General features: G+C 30.1%; 1 protein-coding gene and 1 long non-coding RNA gene across 2 annotated transcripts; one reads left to right on the top strand and one right to left on the bottom strand.

Moving 5' to 3' along the window:
* Positions 1-372: 372 nt before the first annotated feature.
* On the bottom strand, positions 373-4,425 carry LOC105459033. The gene is made up of 4 exons (XR_975618.1): positions 4,260-4,425; positions 4,078-4,160; positions 784-890; positions 373-631 (listed from the first exon to the last, which is right to left on the bottom strand). It is a non-coding gene; the product is annotated as an uncharacterized LOC105459033 (long non-coding RNA).
* A 1,407-nt stretch (positions 4,426-5,832) lies between these two features.
* On the top strand, positions 5,833-21,158 carry LOC105459034 (sodium/potassium-transporting ATPase subunit beta-2-like). The gene is made up of 7 exons (XM_011704704.1): positions 5,833-6,217; positions 16,116-16,256; positions 17,189-17,305; positions 17,511-17,692; positions 18,032-18,133; positions 19,042-19,213; positions 20,394-21,158. The coding sequence occupies exons 1-7, from the start codon at positions 6,067-6,069 to the stop codon at positions 20,504-20,506; spliced, it is 978 nt and encodes a 325-aa protein (XP_011703006.1). The 5' UTR covers positions 5,833-6,066; the 3' UTR covers positions 20,507-21,158.
* Positions 21,159-22,100: the final 942 nt, after the last annotated feature.

A 22,100-nucleotide genomic window follows, 5' to 3' on the forward strand; every position in this document is an offset into this window, starting at 1 on the left:
TTAACTATTATATAATTTATTCGTTTTAGTTATACTTTTCCATGCTCTTTGATACAATTCAATATTGTTGTCTGCTCTATTATTTCACATTTAAAGGCATATTATACTATTACGTTCAAAATTATATATAATAATTGCATGAATATGATATCTTGTAATTATATATAATAATTACAAGAATTTGAACATAAAAAGTTGATCGAAATGAATTGATTGTTGACGCGATTGATTATTGACATTCGGAAGTATTTTGTTCCACGACAAAACGGAAATTTTGCACAAATTGTGTGTACATCTAAAATTAAAAAAAATTTTTAAACTTAACATAGAGGGAGAAGAAATCATACGCTCGCAAAAAGTGTTAGACAATGATAGAGTAATAGAAAATTTTTATTAATTGTTATCTTTTTACTTTTTGAACGCGCGTATCATTACGTGCATAAAATAGAGACAAAGTAAATATTTTAGTAAATATTAAATTCATTTTTTTATTAATTTAATTAGTACAATAGCCCTTCGTGACGCGTTTCGCCCATTGTTTCAAAAAGCGTAAAATTACTTATACGCTTATCCGCTGGCTGTCATCAGTCGGCAAGAGAAGGAAAATTTCTTTTTTTTATCTCTGGCAAATCTGCGAATAGCATGGATAGTTTTCTTTTAAATACGGTCGTGTATATTGCATGCTTAAATTCATATTTATAAATGCATGTGACGCATGAGAATAATTTTGTGTGGTGTCTAACACATATTTCTTTCAGTGAATAAAATATAAATTTAAAGTACCCGTGTTAGTAGGAGGTGGCACTGCGGAAGAGCTTACGAAGGACGCTTTAAATGCGTGAAGGGGCTACAGGGAATTCGTTCAATCTTATTAAAGATTGAAGGAAAATCTACAATAATAAAATAACAAAACTAAACAAACCAACGGAAAGATAATTTGTCAAATACAATGAGATATCGTGTAAAAGCGCGAGTAAAAAGTCCAAATAGCGTTTGCGAAAACAAATCTTTGTATGTACAAATTAATTTTCGAGCTAAAAAATTTTGAACATTTACGGTTAAAAATAACTAAAAATTTTTACAAAAGTAACTTTCTACAATCGAAAATTCGCAAGAGGCATACATGGCGTGCATTTTATTATTTCTTATAAATTAAAATTTCTGAAAAAGCAATTTCCTACCGTCGAAGACTCGTGAAAGGCATACGTGCGTACCTCATTGTTAACATTTTCGAACCTATTTAAACGAAAACATGCCGGAGCTCGCAATCGTATTTGTTAACTTAACTAATAATAAGATTAATAAATTTTTTGCGCCTATTTAAGCGACCACGTGCCGGGTTTAACGATGGTTTTTATAATTAAAAATAAGATTATTAAATTCCACGCGCCTATTTAATCGACCACGTGCTGGGTCTCGCAATAGTTTTGATAACTAAATATAAAATTGTAAAATCTGCCCCTAATTAAACGATCACGTTTTTAAGCTTGCGATAGTCTTTGTTAATTAAAAATAAGATTGTTAAATTTCTTGCGCCTATTTAAACGATCACTTGCCAGGCTTGTTTGATAATTAATAATAAGATTGTCAGATTTCTCGCGTCTATTTAAACGACCACGTGCCGGGCTTGTGAAAACGTGTTTAATAATTAATAATAAGGTATTTAACTTTCTCGCGTCCATTTAAACGTCCGCGTGCCAAGCTTGCGAACGTGTTTAATAATTAACAATAAAATATTTAAATTTATCGCGTCCATTTAAACGACCACGTGCCGGGTTTGTAAACGTGTTTGATAATTAATAAGATTATCAGATTTCTCGCGTTCATTTAAACGGTCACGTGCCGGGTTTGCAAACGTATTTGATAATTAATAATAAGATTATCAGATTTCTCGCGTCCATTTAAACGACCACGAGCCGGGCTTGTGAAAGTGTTTTATAATTAACAATAAGATTGTTAAATTTCTCGCGTCCATTTAAACGTTCACATGCCAAGCTTGCGAACGTGTTTAATAATTGGTAATAAGATATTTAAATTTCTCGCGTCCATTTAAACTACCACGTGCCAAGCTTGCGAACGTGTTTAATAATTAGTAATAAGATATTTAAATTTCTCGCGTCTATTTAAACGGTCACGTGCCGGGTTTGTGAAAGTGTTTGATAATTAATAATAAGGTATTTAAATTTCTCGCGTCCATTTAAACGTCCACGTGCCAAGCTTGCGAACGTGTTTAATAATTAATAATAAGGTATTTAAATATCTCGCGTCTATTTAAACGGTCACGTGCCGGGTTTGTAAACGTGTTTGATAATTAATAATAAGATTGTCAGATTTCTCGCGTCCATTTAAACGACCACGTGCCGGGCTTGCGAACGTGTTTAATAATTAATATTAAGATATTTAAATTTCTTGCGTCTATTTAAACGGTCACGTGCCGGGTTTGTAAACGTGTTTGATAATTAATAATAAGATTATCAGATTTCTCGCGTCCATTTAAACGGACCACTTGCCGGGGCACGCGAATGTCTTCGTAAATTTATAATTACATTTTTTAATTTTTCGTGCCTGTTTAAACGATGACGTGCCTGGGCTCGCGAACGTCTTCGTAAATTAATAATAAGATTACTTTGCAATTGGCCACATTGCGGTTGGTCACTTTGCGATTGACCACATCGTGTTTGACCATGCGTTGCAATTGTAATTTACTTTTTTCAAAATGCTGTGAGTGCATAGTTAAATGGCCGTAATTAGCATAATTGAGCGTCTTTTCTGTCTTAAATCATAATTTCGTACAAAAACGTTAATTAAGTTTTTCTGTAGTCACAGTGGTATTTAATCGAAATGTCTATGTTATTATTATAATACAATCGAGTATTTACATTTCAAAAATGTTTTGATGTATAATATATCAAACAAAATATATTTTATTATTAAAACTCCCGCGAAATAATTTTTATATAAAAACATATAAAAATATATAATTATACATAATTATATGCAAAATGTGTCCATATATATTTATATTATATATGTCCATATATATTTATATTTATATATTTATATGTTACTTTCCTTTGTAAAATTATTTTTTTAATTGTTTTTCATGTTTATTTCTTCTTATTATTATTATCATTTTTCTTGTCATCAAACAATAATTTTAAGAAAAGGAGCGTATATGGATATGAATGGATATATTTCGCATTAAATTATATATAATCATATATAATTTTATACTTTTGTATATGTTTATATATATTAATATTTAGTTTTATTTGAGAAATTTTTTGCCGTGTTAAATATTTTAGCGATTATCCGTTTTATTGACATTTTTTGAAGCGCATACGTTACTGTAAAATTTACTTATTAATTATTTTACTCATTTTAATTATTAATAAAACGCGCGCATGTATGCCTCCTGCAAGTTTTTGACGGTACATTCCAAATCCAAGTGTGTAAATCTGTAGTAACATTTTTACACATTTTATCTGTGTTTTACACAGTTAAATGCATATTTTTACACGGTTAATTTTACAATATGTGCAAACGTGTAAAAAATATGCATTAAAATGCAGATAAAATGTGTAAGAATATAAGTAATATAACACGCGTATAAATGCGTAAAATGTGACTACACATTTACACACTTGTATTTGGAGTGTATAGAAAGTTGCTTTTTTAGAAATTTTGATTTTCTTAATTTACAAAAAATAATAATAGATCGCACGCATATGCGCTTCCTGCGAGTCTTCAAAGAAAAGACACTGCTTTTTTAGAAATCTTTAGTTTGCTTAATTTACAACAGATAATAATAAAATAATACTAATTAATAAATTGTCAAACTTTTCGCGTAATTATGTAATCGCCACGTACGGAAGCGGGATTCTTAATTTACTAATTAATAAAATTGGTAAACTATTGTACATAGATTTTTGTCTCTTATTTAAAAGGCACGTTAATTCCGCCCGCGCGGTCTCGAGACCGAATTCATTAATAAAATCGTTATATTTTTTGCATAATTATTTAAACGCCACGTAAGGAAAGATAACTTAAATTTATCATTATATTTTGTATACATACATATAGCATATAGAATAGAACCAAACGATATACATAACATGGAACAAAATCGAACACTGTTACTCGCCGGAAATATCCGTAATCTGAGAAAAAACATGATTTTCGAATGTACAATCTTTCGTGAATAAAGCAGTCGCGATAGTTGGAGGATGTAATATGGACACGCATCACAAATTGCATACCCACAGTGCAGAAAAGTGAATATTGCTATATAGTTACATCCACTTCTTCAGGGGGCGTTAGTGCACGAGGGCATTTTAAAGTATTGTAACATCGGTAACATGCAAAAGGTCGTAATCTTCTCTCTCGTGTTAGTTTTCTCTCTGGTTAAATTGACTTAACTGCTTCGATCATATCGATATTTCGAGAATCGTAATTTACTTCTTGTCGATAGATTTCGAGTTACAGAATTGAAGAAAAGTTACAGATGAATTCAAATTGCAAATATAAGTATATTCCAAAATGTTTATATTCTGCATGAATATTACACATAATTGTATAGAATTGATGAAGATAAAAATATATTACTCAAAATTTTTTATTTAAACTCGATCTTTCCGAATAAATAATTAGTTTATGACGACGAAAGTTTCAACTGTTTCAAAGTTTAAATAATCATAAGATTTCAAATTTTTGATATATATATTAGAAAGGATATGGGGTCAAGTCTGAGTAATTTTACAAAATTATATTTGAAATATATGTGTATAAAAACAAATATCTGTTTAAGATCTGGACATTTTATTTATTTATGTATTCCCAAAGTCATATTTATGTATAACTTATACTAGGTATAAAATAGTGAAGATATGAATTAATAATCTTTTATTTTACAATATTGAACACAGCGAAAAGTAACCTTAAACCTCTTCAAGTTAAATGGAATAATTGATAATTCTTGTTACAAATTTTTTAATTCTAAAATTTATTTCTTCTTAATTAATTATTTTTCTCTAAACCAAAATTGTTCTGGGCAAAATAAATGAATAAAATAAATTAAATAAGAAATAAAATAATTAATTTGTCTAGACTAACTATAAAATTCAATCTGAAGCCAATACAAGCCTAAAAGAATGCATGTAATATGTATGTATGTATGTATGTATGTATGTACATATATGTAGTACGATTAGTCTTTTATTTATGCATTTTAAATGATTTTTAATAATAAAAATTAAAATATTAGTTGAGGAATTTTGTGTGTATTCAAAGAATTAAATAATTGGAAATTATTGAAAGTGCATCACTTTTGCTTTTAATTTTGCAAATAATAAAAGTAATTTAAACATTCAAAAGATTATTAAAAGAATTTAATTAAACAAAAAGATACTATATAGTTTTTAAATAACAGTCATCGAGTTTACGTTCGAGAGTTATTTCGAAATTTATATGAATATAATCTCTCTCTCTCTCATATTTCTTAAAATCAATGGAAAAGATAAAAATGTTCTCCAATATAAAATTAAATGAAGAAAAATTAGAAAGTCAGAAGGCAGTATAAACACTTTTATCGTCAATAACTATTTCTGTAACAATTGCATAAAAGACAAATGATATTTGTGACGCGATAATGTCAAGCGTTTCGATCCTTGTATTATTATTGTATATATTTTTCCTTTTTGTAAATTTGTATAAAATCATTTCACCGCGCCAAACTCGACAAGCCAGATCGGCACGTAGCGTGTCTAAGAGATCATGCTTGCGCGATCGTCTTGCCCCTCCACGAGGCAGTCGCTCGTTTTTCACCCGTTCGCTCGCTCGTTCGCCCGCATGCTCGCTACCTACGTATCGCTAACCACAAGCGAGGCTCTCCCAGTTCAGGCAAAGTGCGAAGACCGGTACGGTCGCGTTGCGTTTCCCGCTATCTCCGCGTATCAGTCCGCATGAGTTGCTCGGCGCGTGAAGGTTGACAAGACCGACCTGCCTACGACACCTCGCAGCCTACCTGCCGATTGACCGATCAAAGAGCAGTCGATAGCATTCGTCGTGATGAGTGTGCGCGGCAAGCAAGTGCAAAATGGTACTTACGAGTTCGATTACATGCGAGTACCCGATACCAGAACTCGCTGGGAGATCATTCGCGATGGCATCTACAATCCACAGGAGGGGACGTACTGCGGTCATCCGCCTAAAAAATGGGGTAAGTCATTCCGAATATTTTGTATATTTAAACACCCAGATAGTCAAAACAGTTGAAGACTTTTAGTTGCACGATTGGATGGATATACAAAAAGGAAGAACTTTTAAAGTTCTCTACTCGTTATTATTTGAAAATTGAATGATACAGTGTGAAACATTATTATATTATACTATCGAATACACTATTCACGATTGAATGTATAAAAAGTAACTTAAAAAGTTCCACTCGTTATTACTTGGAAAATGGATATATTGAAGTATTATGTTAATATTAGAACTTCGTGAAACACTTTAGACAGATATTCAAACAGTTGAAGACGAATCAGCACTATAATTACTATTCGATATATGAAAATAAAACTTAAAAGTTCTACATTATTACTCGAATAATGATGTCAAAGCATTGTGTGTGTAATGGTATTAATATTAGAATTCCGTAAAAAAATTGAGAGGTATTACTAAAAAAATTTTTCGTGCTACTTTACATTACAGTTTTTTGAAAATTACTTTGACACGATCGGTACTTGCGTTTTTATAAAGATTGACATTATAAAAAAAAGTAGAAAATTTTAATAAAGTATTATTTCTATAAATTGTTTAAAAATAAAAAGTTAGATTTAAAATTTATTAAAATGAGCACTTTGAAAACAGGCGTAAATATTTAAAGCGCAGGTGGAACGGCTTTTCCTCTCGGATATGTTTTTTTTTTCAAATTTAAAATAGCATTATTACTTTTATTTTATGCAAATATAAATTATAATGATAGATTTCACATGTAAAATTAAAATTGGTGCTATCTGGCAATGCTAACTTCTTCTTACATAACTATTTCAGATTAATATTTATTAGTTTGCATTCTAATATCAAGATTCGAGAATTTTTATGTTTTTTTTCGATAAATTTTGGAGAACATTTTAATATTAAGAAAGAAGTTTATTTGATTAACATCGATTTAAATTTAAAAGTAGAATACTAATGCATTATTTAACACTAAAATTGAATAGACATTAAGAATATAGGTTTCGTTTCTGAGAATATGAAATTTTTTTTTTGTAGACAACAAAAAATTTTAATTACAAGAAAGACAGTAATTATATTCGTATTATTGCCGACATTAAATTAGAAGAATTACTGTTTTTTTCCATTAAGTCGGAAATCTTATAATCCTCGTCAACTTTTACGATCGATATTTCTTAAGAATTACAGTAAGTCAATCAAGAATGTAACGGTACTTCTGTAGCATAATACTAAGTCGAGTTTGTGATTACGTTCAGTTCAAATAAAACTGATGTTCTTAATCTCATTATCTTTTAATGTAGGATATTGATATGCAGCAATCTCTCTCTCCATTCCAAGTAACAGAGTAACAGAGTTATAAAAGACGACATGATGACATTTGTTTCGGTCTGTAAAACGTCATTATAGACGTCACACGTACTTAATCGTGTCACTCGACTATCTGAAATTGTACTTTTTTATGTTCCATTTCCTACATGTACACATATTAGTAATTTTGTGTTGCTGAAATTGTGTTTTCAAAATATCGAAACCCCTACTTCAGATTACGCATTGAAGATTGGAGATTACGAATGTGAATTAGAAATGAGATTAAAATTTGACTGGTCAGATAATTTTGATTTTAATCTGTTTCCTTCTAATTAGTTGAAAGAGAGAGAGAGAGAGAGAGAGAGAGAGAGAGAGAGAGAAAGAGAGAATTCTAATCTCCAATTCACAATCCTCAATCTCCAATGAATAATATGGGCTTTACAAAATCTATGTTTATGATACGTATAATTAAAAATATATACACGTATCTATGTTCACACACATAAACAATCTATAAGCTTATACCATGCTGCTATTGAATTCTACTTCTTAATTGCATCAAAACGAAAGGTAATGAGATACAGAAATATAACATTAAATGTATGGTGAAACTGTATGATGAAAAGTTTTAAATACAATCTTTTCTGATTAAAGAAATATTAAACACGAATATCTTATGTTATTGTCTATAAATACATACATAATTCTTAATCGCATATTTTTTATTATTAAAAATTTCAAACAATTTTTTCAAATTTTTATCTATTTTTAATAAATTATGTTGAATTTTTTATGATTATAACCTTTTTTTTTTTATATAAATTCCATGTTTTAATTTAATATTACGTTTTTACACGTCAGATTTCTAATAAGTCTGACATACCTCTTGATAGTAATTTAAGAACAAAAAGATTGTGTAAACATGAGTAATAAACGGACGTATCGTAGTGTTATCATTATCGAGAGAAAGCATCGTAACGTTATCGTTATCGACAGATTATCGAAAAATATTCGAAGCACGATGCCTTTTCAATCGGTTGAAGAGAAAAAATGTAATTTCTGAACGCATATAGAAAAATCTTATATTCTTACAGTATTTCGATTAATGAATATATTTTAATCATTAAGTATAATAAACTTAGAAATTAATTTCATTAATTGGCTAAATTAATCTTTTAATCTAGTTGCGTGATAATTCATTTTTATTTACGACATAATGAATTAAAGGGTTTTAAAGTATTAAAAGATATTAAAGTATTAAAAGGTATTAAGGTATTAAAGGGTTTTAAGTATTAAAGGTATTAAAAGTGAAATGTCCAACGTTTGACGTGTGTATATGCGCATAAGTATATATATGTTGAGAACGTCTTATGTAGACTCCTTGGCGGCTGCTTAGAAGCAGCCGACCCTGAGCCTCGCGTTTTGGCAGCGACTGGTGCGAGAGAGCACCGGAAATAAGTATCGGTGATGGTAACACATAGCGAGAGGAGCCTGCGAAGCAGCGAAGGGGGCATTTGGCCATCCCGGCGCGCCGCGCCGCCTTTCTTCCAAATCTTAAGATATGAATCATGTCAATCGCGCGCTACAAGTAGAACGCGTACTTAGCAAATTGATGTCGGAAAACGTTTCCCTTTTTTCTTTATACACAACATTTTGTCATAACGTTCGACGAAGCTTTTCTCAAGATTCTATTACTAGCGAATGTATTTGAGAACGCAGCTGTGTTCATCAGTCATATCCATGTTAATTCAATTTATTGTGTGCTGAGAGACAATATCTTTCTCTCAATGATATTATTAATTTTTTCTTAAATATATTTTTTTAACGATAAATATTATTTGTTGGATTTCGTTGAATGTTATGAAATGCACTTGGATTTCACATCTCTCACGATTTTATAATCTTCTTAATATCCTCAGAAAAGTCAGGAAACTTCATTGCATTTTGCAAGATAGTTGTTCTTGTTAGAGATATAACTTACGACACAGAGAACGATTTGTGAAAGTTTTATTTGACTCGTCACACGATCTTTGATAAAGTCTTTACAATGTTATTCTCTTCGAGAAGTCTTCCTTTCAATTACAATTTGAATTTGAATAGATCCGAAAACACAAGAGAGAGCTGATTTATCTACTTAAGAGAGAGCTACTTCTCGATTTGGTTTCTTGCAATTGCAAGAAATTCCGTTTGCTAAACTGAAATTTCTGCTGAAAGAACGATTTATTAATTAACGGATTATTAAGATTTGGTTAATAAACAAAATTGCAATTATTGTATACAGATTGAAAAAGTTAATTATTTATGTATAACTTTTTTATATCAATATATAAAAAACTAGTTATAATAAATAGTTATGAAATGAAGAACATTAAAAAATATGGAAATGATGTAAAGTTATATTAACGTTTGTGCCTTCGTTAGGGCAACGTTTCAAATGTTATTGCGTGCATGCCAACTGCTAAAAATAATGTGTCCAAAGGCGTCCAGGTGCATCTGAGTAAATTGCTTTCGCAGATACGCTAATGAGTTAGATCAGCATTCCTCCAGAAAGTATACGAAAAGATTTGACATCATCTTTAACAATAAGTCTTCGGTAAGAGAAAAAAAAAATATCAGTCTTATGATATATGTATACCTTGCTCATTTAATAACTAAAAATTTTTACCTTAATCAAAGTATATTAATTATAATTAATAACCGGTTACGTGTTATATTATAAAAAATGAACTCCATAAGCATTAAATTATACTTTTTTATAATGACTTTTTGAATCCGAGGAAGACTATAATCAATGCGGCATTAATTTCGAGTAAATTATGGCCTCATAGAGTCTTGGCTCTCGAGTTAGTAACATCGATTCCAAACATGTCTTCTTTAGCAATGTTGCGTAATAGAATACAGTAGAGGTCGGTGAAACGTGATCGTGGCGCGCTTTAGGTCAGAGAAACGTTAATCGCAAACGTATTTTGTATTATACAACAATCGTCGAAAGATATATATGAAGTGCCATTCGCTTTTTATATGTTTTCTGATCGTTCGTACATTTATTTGCATTTATCGCATCGATATATTACAGTGACGATTATGACGACATTAATTAACGCGGCACGTGTGCCTGCTTAATTTCACGTTTAAAATCAGTTGTATTTTTAATGTACGTTTTTAATGATACGTCAACCTTCCTATGAACAATTTCAATTTCATTAATTTTTATTTCTTATTCTCGCCGATCTTACTTTTTGCGCGGTTTGCGTAATACATTGACATTAATTACCGTAAAGTTTTGATGATGCAATTGCAATGTTTCTTGAAATAACAAATCTTATTTCCTAAGAATTTTGATATATTATACGTTTAGAATGCTAAACTTGTAAACAGATCAAGATAAAAACTCAAGGTCTGTGTTCATGTACCTCACTTTTATCGATAAGTATACGCCTTTAAACGCGCATTTAGCATATAGTACAGATATATTTAACATTTACATACGCTATAGAACTTTAGAAATAAATAAACGCACTTATAATATAAATAAAATTGAGGAAAAATACGGAACTCAATAATTATTCACTTAACAGTATAGTTATTAGAAAATGTAAGAAATACAATTTTATTTAAGAGTACCTTTCCTTGAGGTTTTTATATTCTTTTCCCCAGAGGAAAACCTTTATGTACAAATCCATAAATGTCTTGATATCGATTTGTTGAAATGACTGTTATTTAAAAAATATAACATGAAAATTCTATTTAAGTACTTTTCCTTGAGATTTTACGTCGTTTTACGTAGAGGAAAACCTTTACATAATACGTTTATCATATACATAAATATTTCAACAGAAGCAGAAAACATGCGATTTGTCAAATAGCCGTTATTCAAAAATGTAAGATAAAAAATAACATTCTATTTAAGTATTTTTCTTTGAGAACCGTCTCCTCTGCTCTCCTCTCCTCTCTCTCTCTCTCTCTCTCTCTCTCTCTCTCTCTCTCTCTTTGCCTTAAAGAAAATCTTTACGTCTGAATACATAAATATTTCAACAAAAGAAAACATTTTGTTCGTCAAACTGAAAGAAATGATAAGTATAATAACATTTATAATTTACAAGTTACACAACGGCATGCACCGTCAATGTCATTCGCCAGGAAAATGTCGTTTCCCGACGATAAGATCCATGACAAGATAATTCGTGTTATCACGAATATCGTCTTTTTTTCACTAAACTGACGTCATCATGTCATTCTTTTCCTCCTGCACAGGAGGAACCAGTCGCCGAGCAGCGTGTTCACGAGAAATACACGTGTTTTCTTATGTCTCGATCGAATACCGCGACCGCATTATCGACAGCTATAGAATCCGACGGTCGCTCTATTTACGCATGATTGGAATGTGCTTCTTTATACATGAAACGTACTTCTTTATCATCTCAAATAGTTTGATTGACTGAACTTTAATGCAAATGTATGTACATACATGTCAGGCGTGCAGAAAAATCGTTTTCCAGATTTCTGACTATTCGATCCCTTTACCTCACGGACATATGTATAACGCAATGTGGATTAGCACGAGGTCGACAATGATGCTCAACAGGTGTTTCACGACGAATGAATCTTTTTTTAAGGAAACACATATATTTAAACTTCATGATATATTCTAATAACTATTAAAAAACTATTGACTGACATATTAAGGTACGACAGAATGGAGAAATGATTATAAAATAGATATGTTCTTTTTTTAAATATAGTATTTTGATTTTGTTCTAATATATTTATTAATTAAATGATAATTTACTGTAAAAATTATATTGGTCTTAACTAACAATAAGAGTAGTTTGACATGCGTCAAATTATCATTTTGCTAGAATATCTGATTCATAAAGATCTTGAAAAATTTGCATAACCGCACATATGCGACGAGTCATAAATTAGCAAGTGTGCTGCTGTGTCTTTACCGCGATACCAGCTACATGGATGTACATATATGTAAACATGTATACATGTAATTCCGCCTGTAAATTTTTACGCTAATCAAATTCAATTCTCACGCGGCTTCGGTGTCACTAAATTCTCGTGTGACCAATGAGGATCGAATAGAATTTTCTACAAATAAAAAAGAAAATGGTGTTTTGCGGAAAAAACTTTATCGCTCTTGAATTTCGACGCCATGCAAACGGCGTACAGTACGGCATTTAAAACACCGAGAGTCCCGCGCGTGGAGAACAATGTCAAAGAACATCTCTGAGTCGAAGTAATTTGCATATGCAATATTTCCGCAAAGACTCATATTCATACTTCGCTAGCAAATGCAAAATCGAAATAAGAAGTATGAACTGCCGATTTTCAATTACAAATTACTTTCTCTCTTATTGCAATTTGTCAGTTCGATTTAAATCTTTTAAATTACCGTTTGACTTGAGCCTTTTAAGTATTCAAACGCAACAGAGCTCAAACGGTACATCCACCTTCATGATATCTACGAGACATCTATCTCTGTGACAGATAGTAGAAGAGAGCGTCTTAAACTCAATTAATTCTCCTTGTACTTTTTTAAATCGCTATAATAAGAATTAGAATACATGTTATTTGCTCAGCTTGAGGGAAATCCCGATATCAGGCGACTTCTCAAGGCGTACCGATGTCTGCCATACAATTTCCTGGTTCTCGCGAATTATCGTGACCGTAGGCATTACGCGTGGTAGATCAACAACCGGGTGATGATAACGCCAGTGATCACGTGCAGCTGTGAGTATTATCGTGCCGCACTATGTAAATCCCATCTGAAGCTTTCCAGCCTTATCTCTCAGACTCGAGTGTACTGTTCCAAAATATGTTTTACCAATTCAGTATTTCCGATCTTACGGACGACTTTGCTTTCGGTTTACCAAAAGGAAATTCTGAAGCTATGGACAGCGCAGACACCACTGTGGCTCTAGTGTACCAGTATATAGTGATAAATAGAAAACACATTTTCTTTACGCATTTAAAACTGTTTTGTAGAAGATTCCATTGGGAAAAAAATTAACAGAAAAAGATATAAGAGAGAGAGAGAGAGAGAGAGAGAGTACTCGTATACATATATATATCGTGCTTTTTCGTAATATTTAAATGTCTTCGTTAATTAATTCTTCAAAATTCTTCTCTTTCCATCTTTATTCAAAAACGTGCAGTACTTATTTTGATTATAATTTAATATTTTTTGCAGCTCATAGTTCTATTTAAGCGTTTTATGTAAAATATCTTTAAAGTAAAATAGTACAAAAAACAATAGCCAAATAGCCTACCATATTTTTAAAAAATGTTGTATTGTATATCTTTAAAATTTTATTTTTCAAACACAGTGACTTTCAAAATTAATCTAACGCACACACAAATTTTATCGAAATATGGTTTATTATGATTTTAATCCGCACACTACCTATATCTCAGCATGATATAAAATATTTTATTTTATTAGATAGTTTGAAACCTTTAAGTTTATTTTTGTCAATGTAGATTAATTTTAATTTTAAGTTTAATTTATTCTTTACCTTATTCTAGAGAGATGAAAAAACATAAAAAGTAAGTTAATTTGACTGTGAGATTAAAATTAATTTACATTGGTAGAATTATTAAATAATTAATAATTGCAGACAGTTTCAAAATAAATCTACTTTTATTGCCGCACTATATGCAACGCATATTTAGTAATTTTTCATTACGTTTTATGTTAGAAAATTGAAGAATAAAGTTTTTAACACCTTGAATTGCTCGTCTTTAGCCGTTGATTATCATTTTAGTAATTTTTTTTAAAGCAAGCTACCCATACATTAAAACTTACACGGAATATGTATATTATGTTATAGGTAACAAAAAAAACTGTCGTTTCGAGTATCATGTATGTACTTGCACGTAGCGCATGTTGTTATGACTCTAATGTATCGCGCTGCGCGATTGTTCATGATGCGGATGAAAATAATGACGCGATGAAAAAGTTATCAGGAACGATTCGAGAAATCTAAGCTAAAGCGCTTAACGTCGACACCTTGAGGGAGATATGATAAGAGAGTAGCTCGATAAGCGCTTACTTGAAAGTCGCCTCAATTTCAGAGACATATAATAGCAGACATCGTGTACCATAGATACTCGTGATTAAACGTCAATTTCGTTAGGAACATTCCTTTCTCACTGAGATATTTCAAAATAACTTTTACACCATTTCTTAGTAATAAATATTTACGTTTGTAAGACAAAAAAACAATAATAGTCGTTATACATTAAAATGATTATTAAATTTCTTATTCTTCTTGTTAGATGCTCTCAAGATTTATATTTCTATCACAAATTTTCTAAACTTTTGATGTCAGATCAAACTGTTGTAACACTTTATGTGTCATATAGTCATAGTCTTGCTGCATTATGATTAAATTAAACCTTGTAAAATGGATCGATTTATTATAGGTTGCATTATCAATTATTTTAAGTGCTTATCCGATCTCTTTCTAATGCTCAGTCGAGAATAAATCTTCATCACAGTCGTCTTTATGCTAGCCAACTGGGGCTTTCGTAGAGATGATAAGAATTATTATTGTGCCTCTATTAATTTGATTGATAGAGAAAAGCAACAAACTGACTGAGTTACATTTAACTGACTGAGCAGATTTAAACGAATCTTCTTCTTCAAGATAGGTGTCATCTTGCAAATGCAAATCAAGCTACATCGAATAAAATGAATAAACTTTTGAACATATTGAAATATATATGTATATAAAATATGCAAGTGCTGTATTGGTTCAAGTGTTTACGGAACACTTTAATTTTCAAAGAAATATTCCAACTTTTTTTCAAGTTAATAGTATGGTGCGGCAGTTGGCCGCTCATTGCAGCGACTCGCATTGCTTCTGAAAAAGAATCTATATTTAGAGCGTGCGCTGGCACGATGCCCTATGCTTTAAATATTTTCCGTTCGATCAACGAAATGACGAAAATTTTCGCATCTACGCGGTTGCATAAGTGAAGTGTGACCGAGGTAGGTCGTGACGCCAAATTGCGAGTTTAGATCCGTCTAAAGGAAAAAAGAAAATGTGTGTATATTTGTATATAGGAAGAGAGGAAGATACGCGCTCATGCATCAACTACTCGCGCTATGATTTTTTTTCGGCACGTTTGTATTCACGCGCGATGAATATTTGGATCACGCAACGACACCGAAATGCGTCAATGAGTATAAATAGCGTGATAAAACTCTATTCTACTCTCCTTCTTCTTCCCTCTTTCTCATAAAATTGCGAAAATATATCAAAACTAAGAGTTCAACTTTTTGAATAAAAAAATTTCGCATGCTTTGCACATTGTTTCTTTTTTAATTTGCCAAGAGATTGCTAAACCTTTCAAAAATCTATCTCGTTTTATAAGGATATTTTTAAGTTCATCTATTCATATTAATCCGTTTGTTTGTTTAGTTTATTATACACTTTTACGTAATAGACCTAGAAGTATAGTTAGTAGCATAATTAGAAGTGTTTTTGTACAGAATATATACGCAAACTTATAGAAGACAATAGATTAATAATCTTCTCCCACGGTTTTTTTTTCTTTAGGCATGACTCTTATCTTCTACGCTTGCTTCTACGCCGGACTGGCGATACTCTTCACCATTTGCATGAAAGGCATGCTCGCTACGTTGAGTTACGAGAAACCCAAGTGGACTTTAAGTAGCAGCCTCATAGGTACTAATCCAGGTAAGATTTTGCAGAGATTGTAGAGATTATTCGCTCCAATCGTGTCTAAAAAAAGTATTTTGTAAAACAAAATTTGGTCATTTCTTATTTATATATAATATACATATATCACTTTTTTGAAAATAATATTCTTGACAAATAAATTTATACGTTTCTTTTTGGTGATGCTGAACATAATATTACTTTTTCAGAAACTTTAACAGTAGTAAAATATGTCCAAGTAAAACATATTAATTTATATACATTTTATTGTATATGTATATGTTTCCTAAATGTATCTAATGTTTTACAATTGCTTAGAAAACGTATAAAATATAAAATCAGTTGTGTTGCTATAAATGTAATATTGATTTGTTGTTATGATTTGTCATGATTTATATTATTATACATGTACATATTATTATTATATTATATTAATTATTATATACATAGATACGATAACACTTTCATGCACTTTTCATGCGCTTTTATAAACAAGCATACATTCATTGAAAAACGTTAAATATTTTTTATAAAAATTAACAAAGACTAATACAAATAAACACTGAGTTGCTCATTCTTTTTTAAAGGAATCTTTATATAATAACAACAAAATTAATGATGTCTGTCATTTTATAAAAAATCTTTATATAGACTTATACAATGTCAACGTTAATTGAACATTTATTATACATTATATGCATTGTGGAAATATAAGAAAAAATAATGAATAAACTAATTTTATGTAACAAGTAATTAATTAATTAAATTATCAACAGAGTAACCGATTTTATAATTAAATTGCAAAATTTTTAAGTAAATTGTATTATTTAAATGATTATATACATTGAATCCGCGATATATTATTGAATAGAAATAATTATTTATAGTGCACATAATTCGTATTTAACTTGCTCAACTTTTTCGATTGCATTTGTCAATGCAATCATCAGGCTTGGGATTCCGACCTATTTCGGAGAACCCCGATGAGAGATCACTTGTTTGGTACAACGCAACAAACGCGACCGAAATACGAAAATGGACGCAACGTCTGGACACATTTTTAGAAAGTGAGTAATAAGGCTTCCACCGATTTACAATCGATAATGGCAATGCTTGTTAACTTAAATTAGGTATATAATTAATGCATGAACACTGAACTCTTCGATCCCTGTATATTCTTTTCACATTGCATTATTGTGACTCTCACAATTTGTTCATTCTTTATGATTATAAATTAAGTATAAATCAATCATATTTCTGTTACTTGAATAGATTACATCAATTCGTCGCTTTTGCCAAATGGCGGTAGAAACCAACAGATCTGCAGTTACACCATGCCAGCAAAGTCTGGTAATGTATGTGCGATCGACGTGAACAATTGGGGACCATGTTCTCCGAATCAACAATATGGCTTCAACAACTCGGCGCCTTGCGTTTTCATTAAACTCAACAGGGTATTTATTCCCTAAAAAGATATTTTCTTAATTATCTTAAATGTTCAGGAATATTAATAATTCAAATGAAATTAATATCTTGAGACTTATTAAATTTTGTCTAAACTAATTAAGATAAACTAGCAATAGAAAATACATCTAAAAATTATGTAGAAAAAATTTTTCAAAATTTTAACTTTTTTATATGAAAATTTCATAGTACTCATACACGACGAAATATTGTTTTACATCTATGCTTTGATTGCTAAATATACGTTTAATAGAGACAATATTAATTTTTTATTGTTTCCACGATGTAATTATGCTTGTTTAAAAATTGTTTAAAATGTTATTTTTCAGATATATGGATGGATTCCCGAGTATTATAACGATACTGAGAATTTGCCGTCCGAAATGCCAGAAAGTCTAGTCAAATACATAAAGTCAGTCGACGCTTCATGGGTTAGTTAGTCGGTCAGTCAATTATATCAGTCGATAAACTAAATCTGGGTTGAACGAAGATCGGAAAGAAAATTCAGCGTTTAGTTTCGCAACGCGTATTTGTGCGTTATATAGTCTATGAATTCTCGTTTATTCCTAGATCCGAGAGAACCTATAAAAATTAAGAAATTTAATAGTTAGGAATTAAAATAAAGAACGAAGGATTTTATTTGAAATTGTTTTTTAAACTTGGTAATAGAATGAAAAAAGAATCTAACGAAAGAATCTAACGTTCAATAAAGTCATGATAATATCAATTCATTTTTATCTAATTGTTGTCGATTAGTCTTCTTATAGTAGATGTATTATCTGTTTATTCAGCCAAACAAGGATAAAGGTTGTAAACCTGTGTTAATTGTGTACATTTATGTACATGTACGTAAGATACGTTTGATCCATATGGAATATAACTGCAAATTGAATGAAGATCACTCGATTATCTTTCACTCAATCTCTTCGTTCTTTACTGACATTGTGATAACAATTCTTATATACGATATAAATGTTATATACATGTAATATTATCGGCACCTTGTATCAAATATTTTACAAACATTGCATAACAGCAGAAGCTTATGCAAATATAAAAATAATAAAGAATACGTTCCTCTGGTATGCAAAAAGTATAATTAGGCACTAATTTAAAATAAAATTTAATTTTTATCAGACAAGTTTCAACATACATGTATGTTTAGTAATAATTCTAAAATATCTTTAAAAAAATATTTAAGGAATTTTAAATGAAAATTTCAGTCAACTTTTGTTTAACCATAACTTTGAGAATTATTTGTTATTACGTAATTTTAAATAAAATTTTACTATCAAAAACTCACTAAGTAATATGCAATTCATTTTTTTTTATATTATAGCTAAATACCGTATGGGTATCTTGCAAAGGAGAGGATCCTCATGACCGGGAAAGTATCGGCGAATTGAATTACTACCCTAAGGGACACGGCTTCCCAGGATTCTATTATCCATACGAAAATACTCCCGGATATTTAAGTCCAGTCGTCGCCGTCCATTTTCTTCGGCCACGAAGTAGGTTAATCAAATAACTAACATCAAATACTACCTGATATGACAAGAATAAAAAACGAGAATGTTTATCTCAAAAGAATATTGCAAGAATGCAAAAAATCCCAAATCACAGTATAGCTTTAAATTTTTTCATATAATAAATAATATTTAATTTTTATATTAATAATATTATAAAATAAATTTGTTAATAATATATATTTCAAAGAACTATATAACTATATACAGCAACTTGAAGCTTTTATTATCGTTCTTGTAACGTTAAAATTTCTAAAAGCCTCAAATGACAGTTAAAATTATCTGAATCTTTCATGCTATGGTCTTATTCAATGTATACAACGAGATATGCAATTAAAACACTTATCATGTATGGATACACAATTTTTATTGAAACTGCCATCATTGACTGGTTCATGTGACTCGTAAACAAATGACGCACTCCAGATGAAACCGGTAAAAGCCGGTGTGTTGCAGCACGAATCGGTCGTCGAAAGGTGTGTGTCATCGGCCTGTATGCTCATATTCAAAGCTGCACTTGTGATTTAATCTCATCCTATTTTGCTAATCTTTCGTAAATTTTATATTCCTTTTTAGATATGTAAACTATTCGCGAAGATTGCAACAATATATACATTGTATATATAGTAAATAATATTAAAGATTTTACGTGTTATTTTATATAAATCTTACATTTTGTCCTATATATATTGTGCTTACATCTAGACTTAATTTATGATTTTTATTAATATAATATACAAACTGATAAAATATATTGTTATAACTTAATAAATTATTAAATTTATATTTATTTAAAGGTTTAACAGATGTTAAAAATAGACCATGTGTTTTATGCATGTTTTGAAAGTAAAAATATACAATGACAAATATTCTTTAGTTTGTTATATTTAATAGATATAAATAACTTTAAAATTGTGATAAAATGTAAAATTTATTATAGACCAGCTATTATGTATTCGAAAATCATCAGGTCGTGTCTCAATTAGTTCGACGAGAAAATTGAATGCCCAAAACGTCACGCTATTCCGTATTCAAAGTAACAATTTTATTAAAGTTTCTATATAAAAAATTTTCTTTAATAAAATATTCCGAATTTGTCAAAATTTAAAATATAATCCATGAGTATTCTACAAGTTTTATTTCAAATCAAACTTTTCTTTTGTAGGGAATCAGATCATCAACGTAGAGTGCCGGGCATGGGCGAAGAATATCAAATACAGTTCATATAGATCCGAAAAAAAGGGTGCCGTACACTTTGAACTGATGGTCGACGAATGATTGTACGTCACAATCGTCGAGATTGTCCTCGACGCGTCCTCCTGATTTCATAAGTTTATTGTTCGAATAAGAAATCGTGCACGAAACGAAAGATCCGAACGTACGTTAAATGTATCAGACTACGCTTTGGAGATTGAGGATTGCAAATTGAAGATTAGAATTTGACCAATCCGAACGAAACAGATTAAAAAATTAAACTTATCTGATTCGTTGAATTCTAATAATGTTCAATTCGTAATCAATCTCCAATATGTAGTCTGAACACGAACGTTAGCAAATACTATATAATAGGTGTCTGGATTTTTGATCATAATGACGGACAATCGCTCGTGCCTAGAAAAAATTAGTAGGTTAATAAATTTGTTATTTTTTAGAGATATTGTTCATATAATTAACCAATTGAAATTCTTGCTTATCAATACACTAGTTTGAATTTTTAATCTTAATAGATAATTTTCTGTTGTTTCTTTTAAAGTATTGCTTTGACGAAAAGATTGTCTCTTGTTAATTTACAGATATGTACAAAAGAATATTAATGATAGGAAGATATATAGAATATGACTAACTTTTATTCGACGAAAATGTCATAAATTCATCATGTATCATTTATTGCACATAATTTTCGATATTAAAAACGAAAAGTTGAACAAGTTACGTAAAGTTTGAAAATTTAAAAATTTTACTAAAAATTTGCTTTTAAAGTATTTTATTACTTTTAGCTCTCAAAAAGATTTAGAAATTTTAAAAATTAAAGATAGAATAAAACTAAATTAAAATTTAAAAATTTCAAAAATTAGGAGATTTATGAATGTAAAGATATATTCTAGAGACAAACTATACGCGATGCAAGAAATTAAAGAATTAGTTTTTCTAATAAAAAAAGGCAATTTTTAAAACTTTATCGAAAATAATCGCATTAAGATTTATAAAAAGCATTGTGAAGTTTAAACTATACATATATTACTAACAAACAGATATAAATTTATCGTTTTCCTAACAATCACAATCATCATTTATAATTTTTTATATCACAAAACCTAACATATCCTAAAAAGCACACACTGATATTGATTTACTCTCTTTTCAATTATCTTAACCTTGAAACCTCTCAGATTTCTTTATAATACACATTTTGATACATTTGATTGCATACATAAGACATATTCAAGCTGGCAAAGCAAATTATAGCCTATTTATCCGAGCGAATGTTTTGAATGATAAAAATTGCTAACTACATAATGCTTTCTCGCAGCAATTAAATAATTAGTATACCCAGTAAACAAAATATCATTTCAGTAGTTTTTCTTAATGTTGTATACATACAATGTCATTATGAACAACTTTTGACGCATATCTAGAAATTTCATAATATAACTGATGCAAAAGTGAAATATTGCAAATGATCATATTCCACTAAAGAGAACGCAAAAAGTCGGAAAAAAACTAAACATAAAATTTTGCTCTGAAACTTTCAAACATTCCACTGGTGTCTAAGAACATAATAGTAAAAGGATTTTGCGGAGAAATGGCCAGAAATTCTAATATGGCAGATTGGTCTGTACCGCTCCGACTGGATTTGTATCTGCATTACTTT

This window comes from Wasmannia auropunctata, unplaced genomic scaffold (genome assembly GCF_000956235.1).
Source record: "Wasmannia auropunctata unplaced genomic scaffold, wasmannia.A_1.0 LD334221.1, whole genome shotgun sequence".
Taxonomy (NCBI): Eukaryota; Metazoa; Arthropoda; class Insecta; order Hymenoptera; family Formicidae; genus Wasmannia; species Wasmannia auropunctata.

Bases quoted from the DNA above. Each gene is read 5' to 3' on its own strand.
- LOC105459034 (XM_011704704.1), top strand. From the start codon at position 6,067: ATGAGTGTGCGCGGCAAGCAAGTGCAAAATGGTACTTACGAGTTCGAT. The intron at 16,257-17,188 runs GTAAGATTTTGC...TGCAATCATCAG, and splicing joins CCTCATAGGTACTAATCCAG to GCTTGGGATTCCGACCTATT. The intron at 19,214-20,393 runs GTAGGTTAATCA...TTTCTTTTGTAG, and splicing joins CCATTTTCTTCGGCCACGAA to GGAATCAGATCATCAACGTA.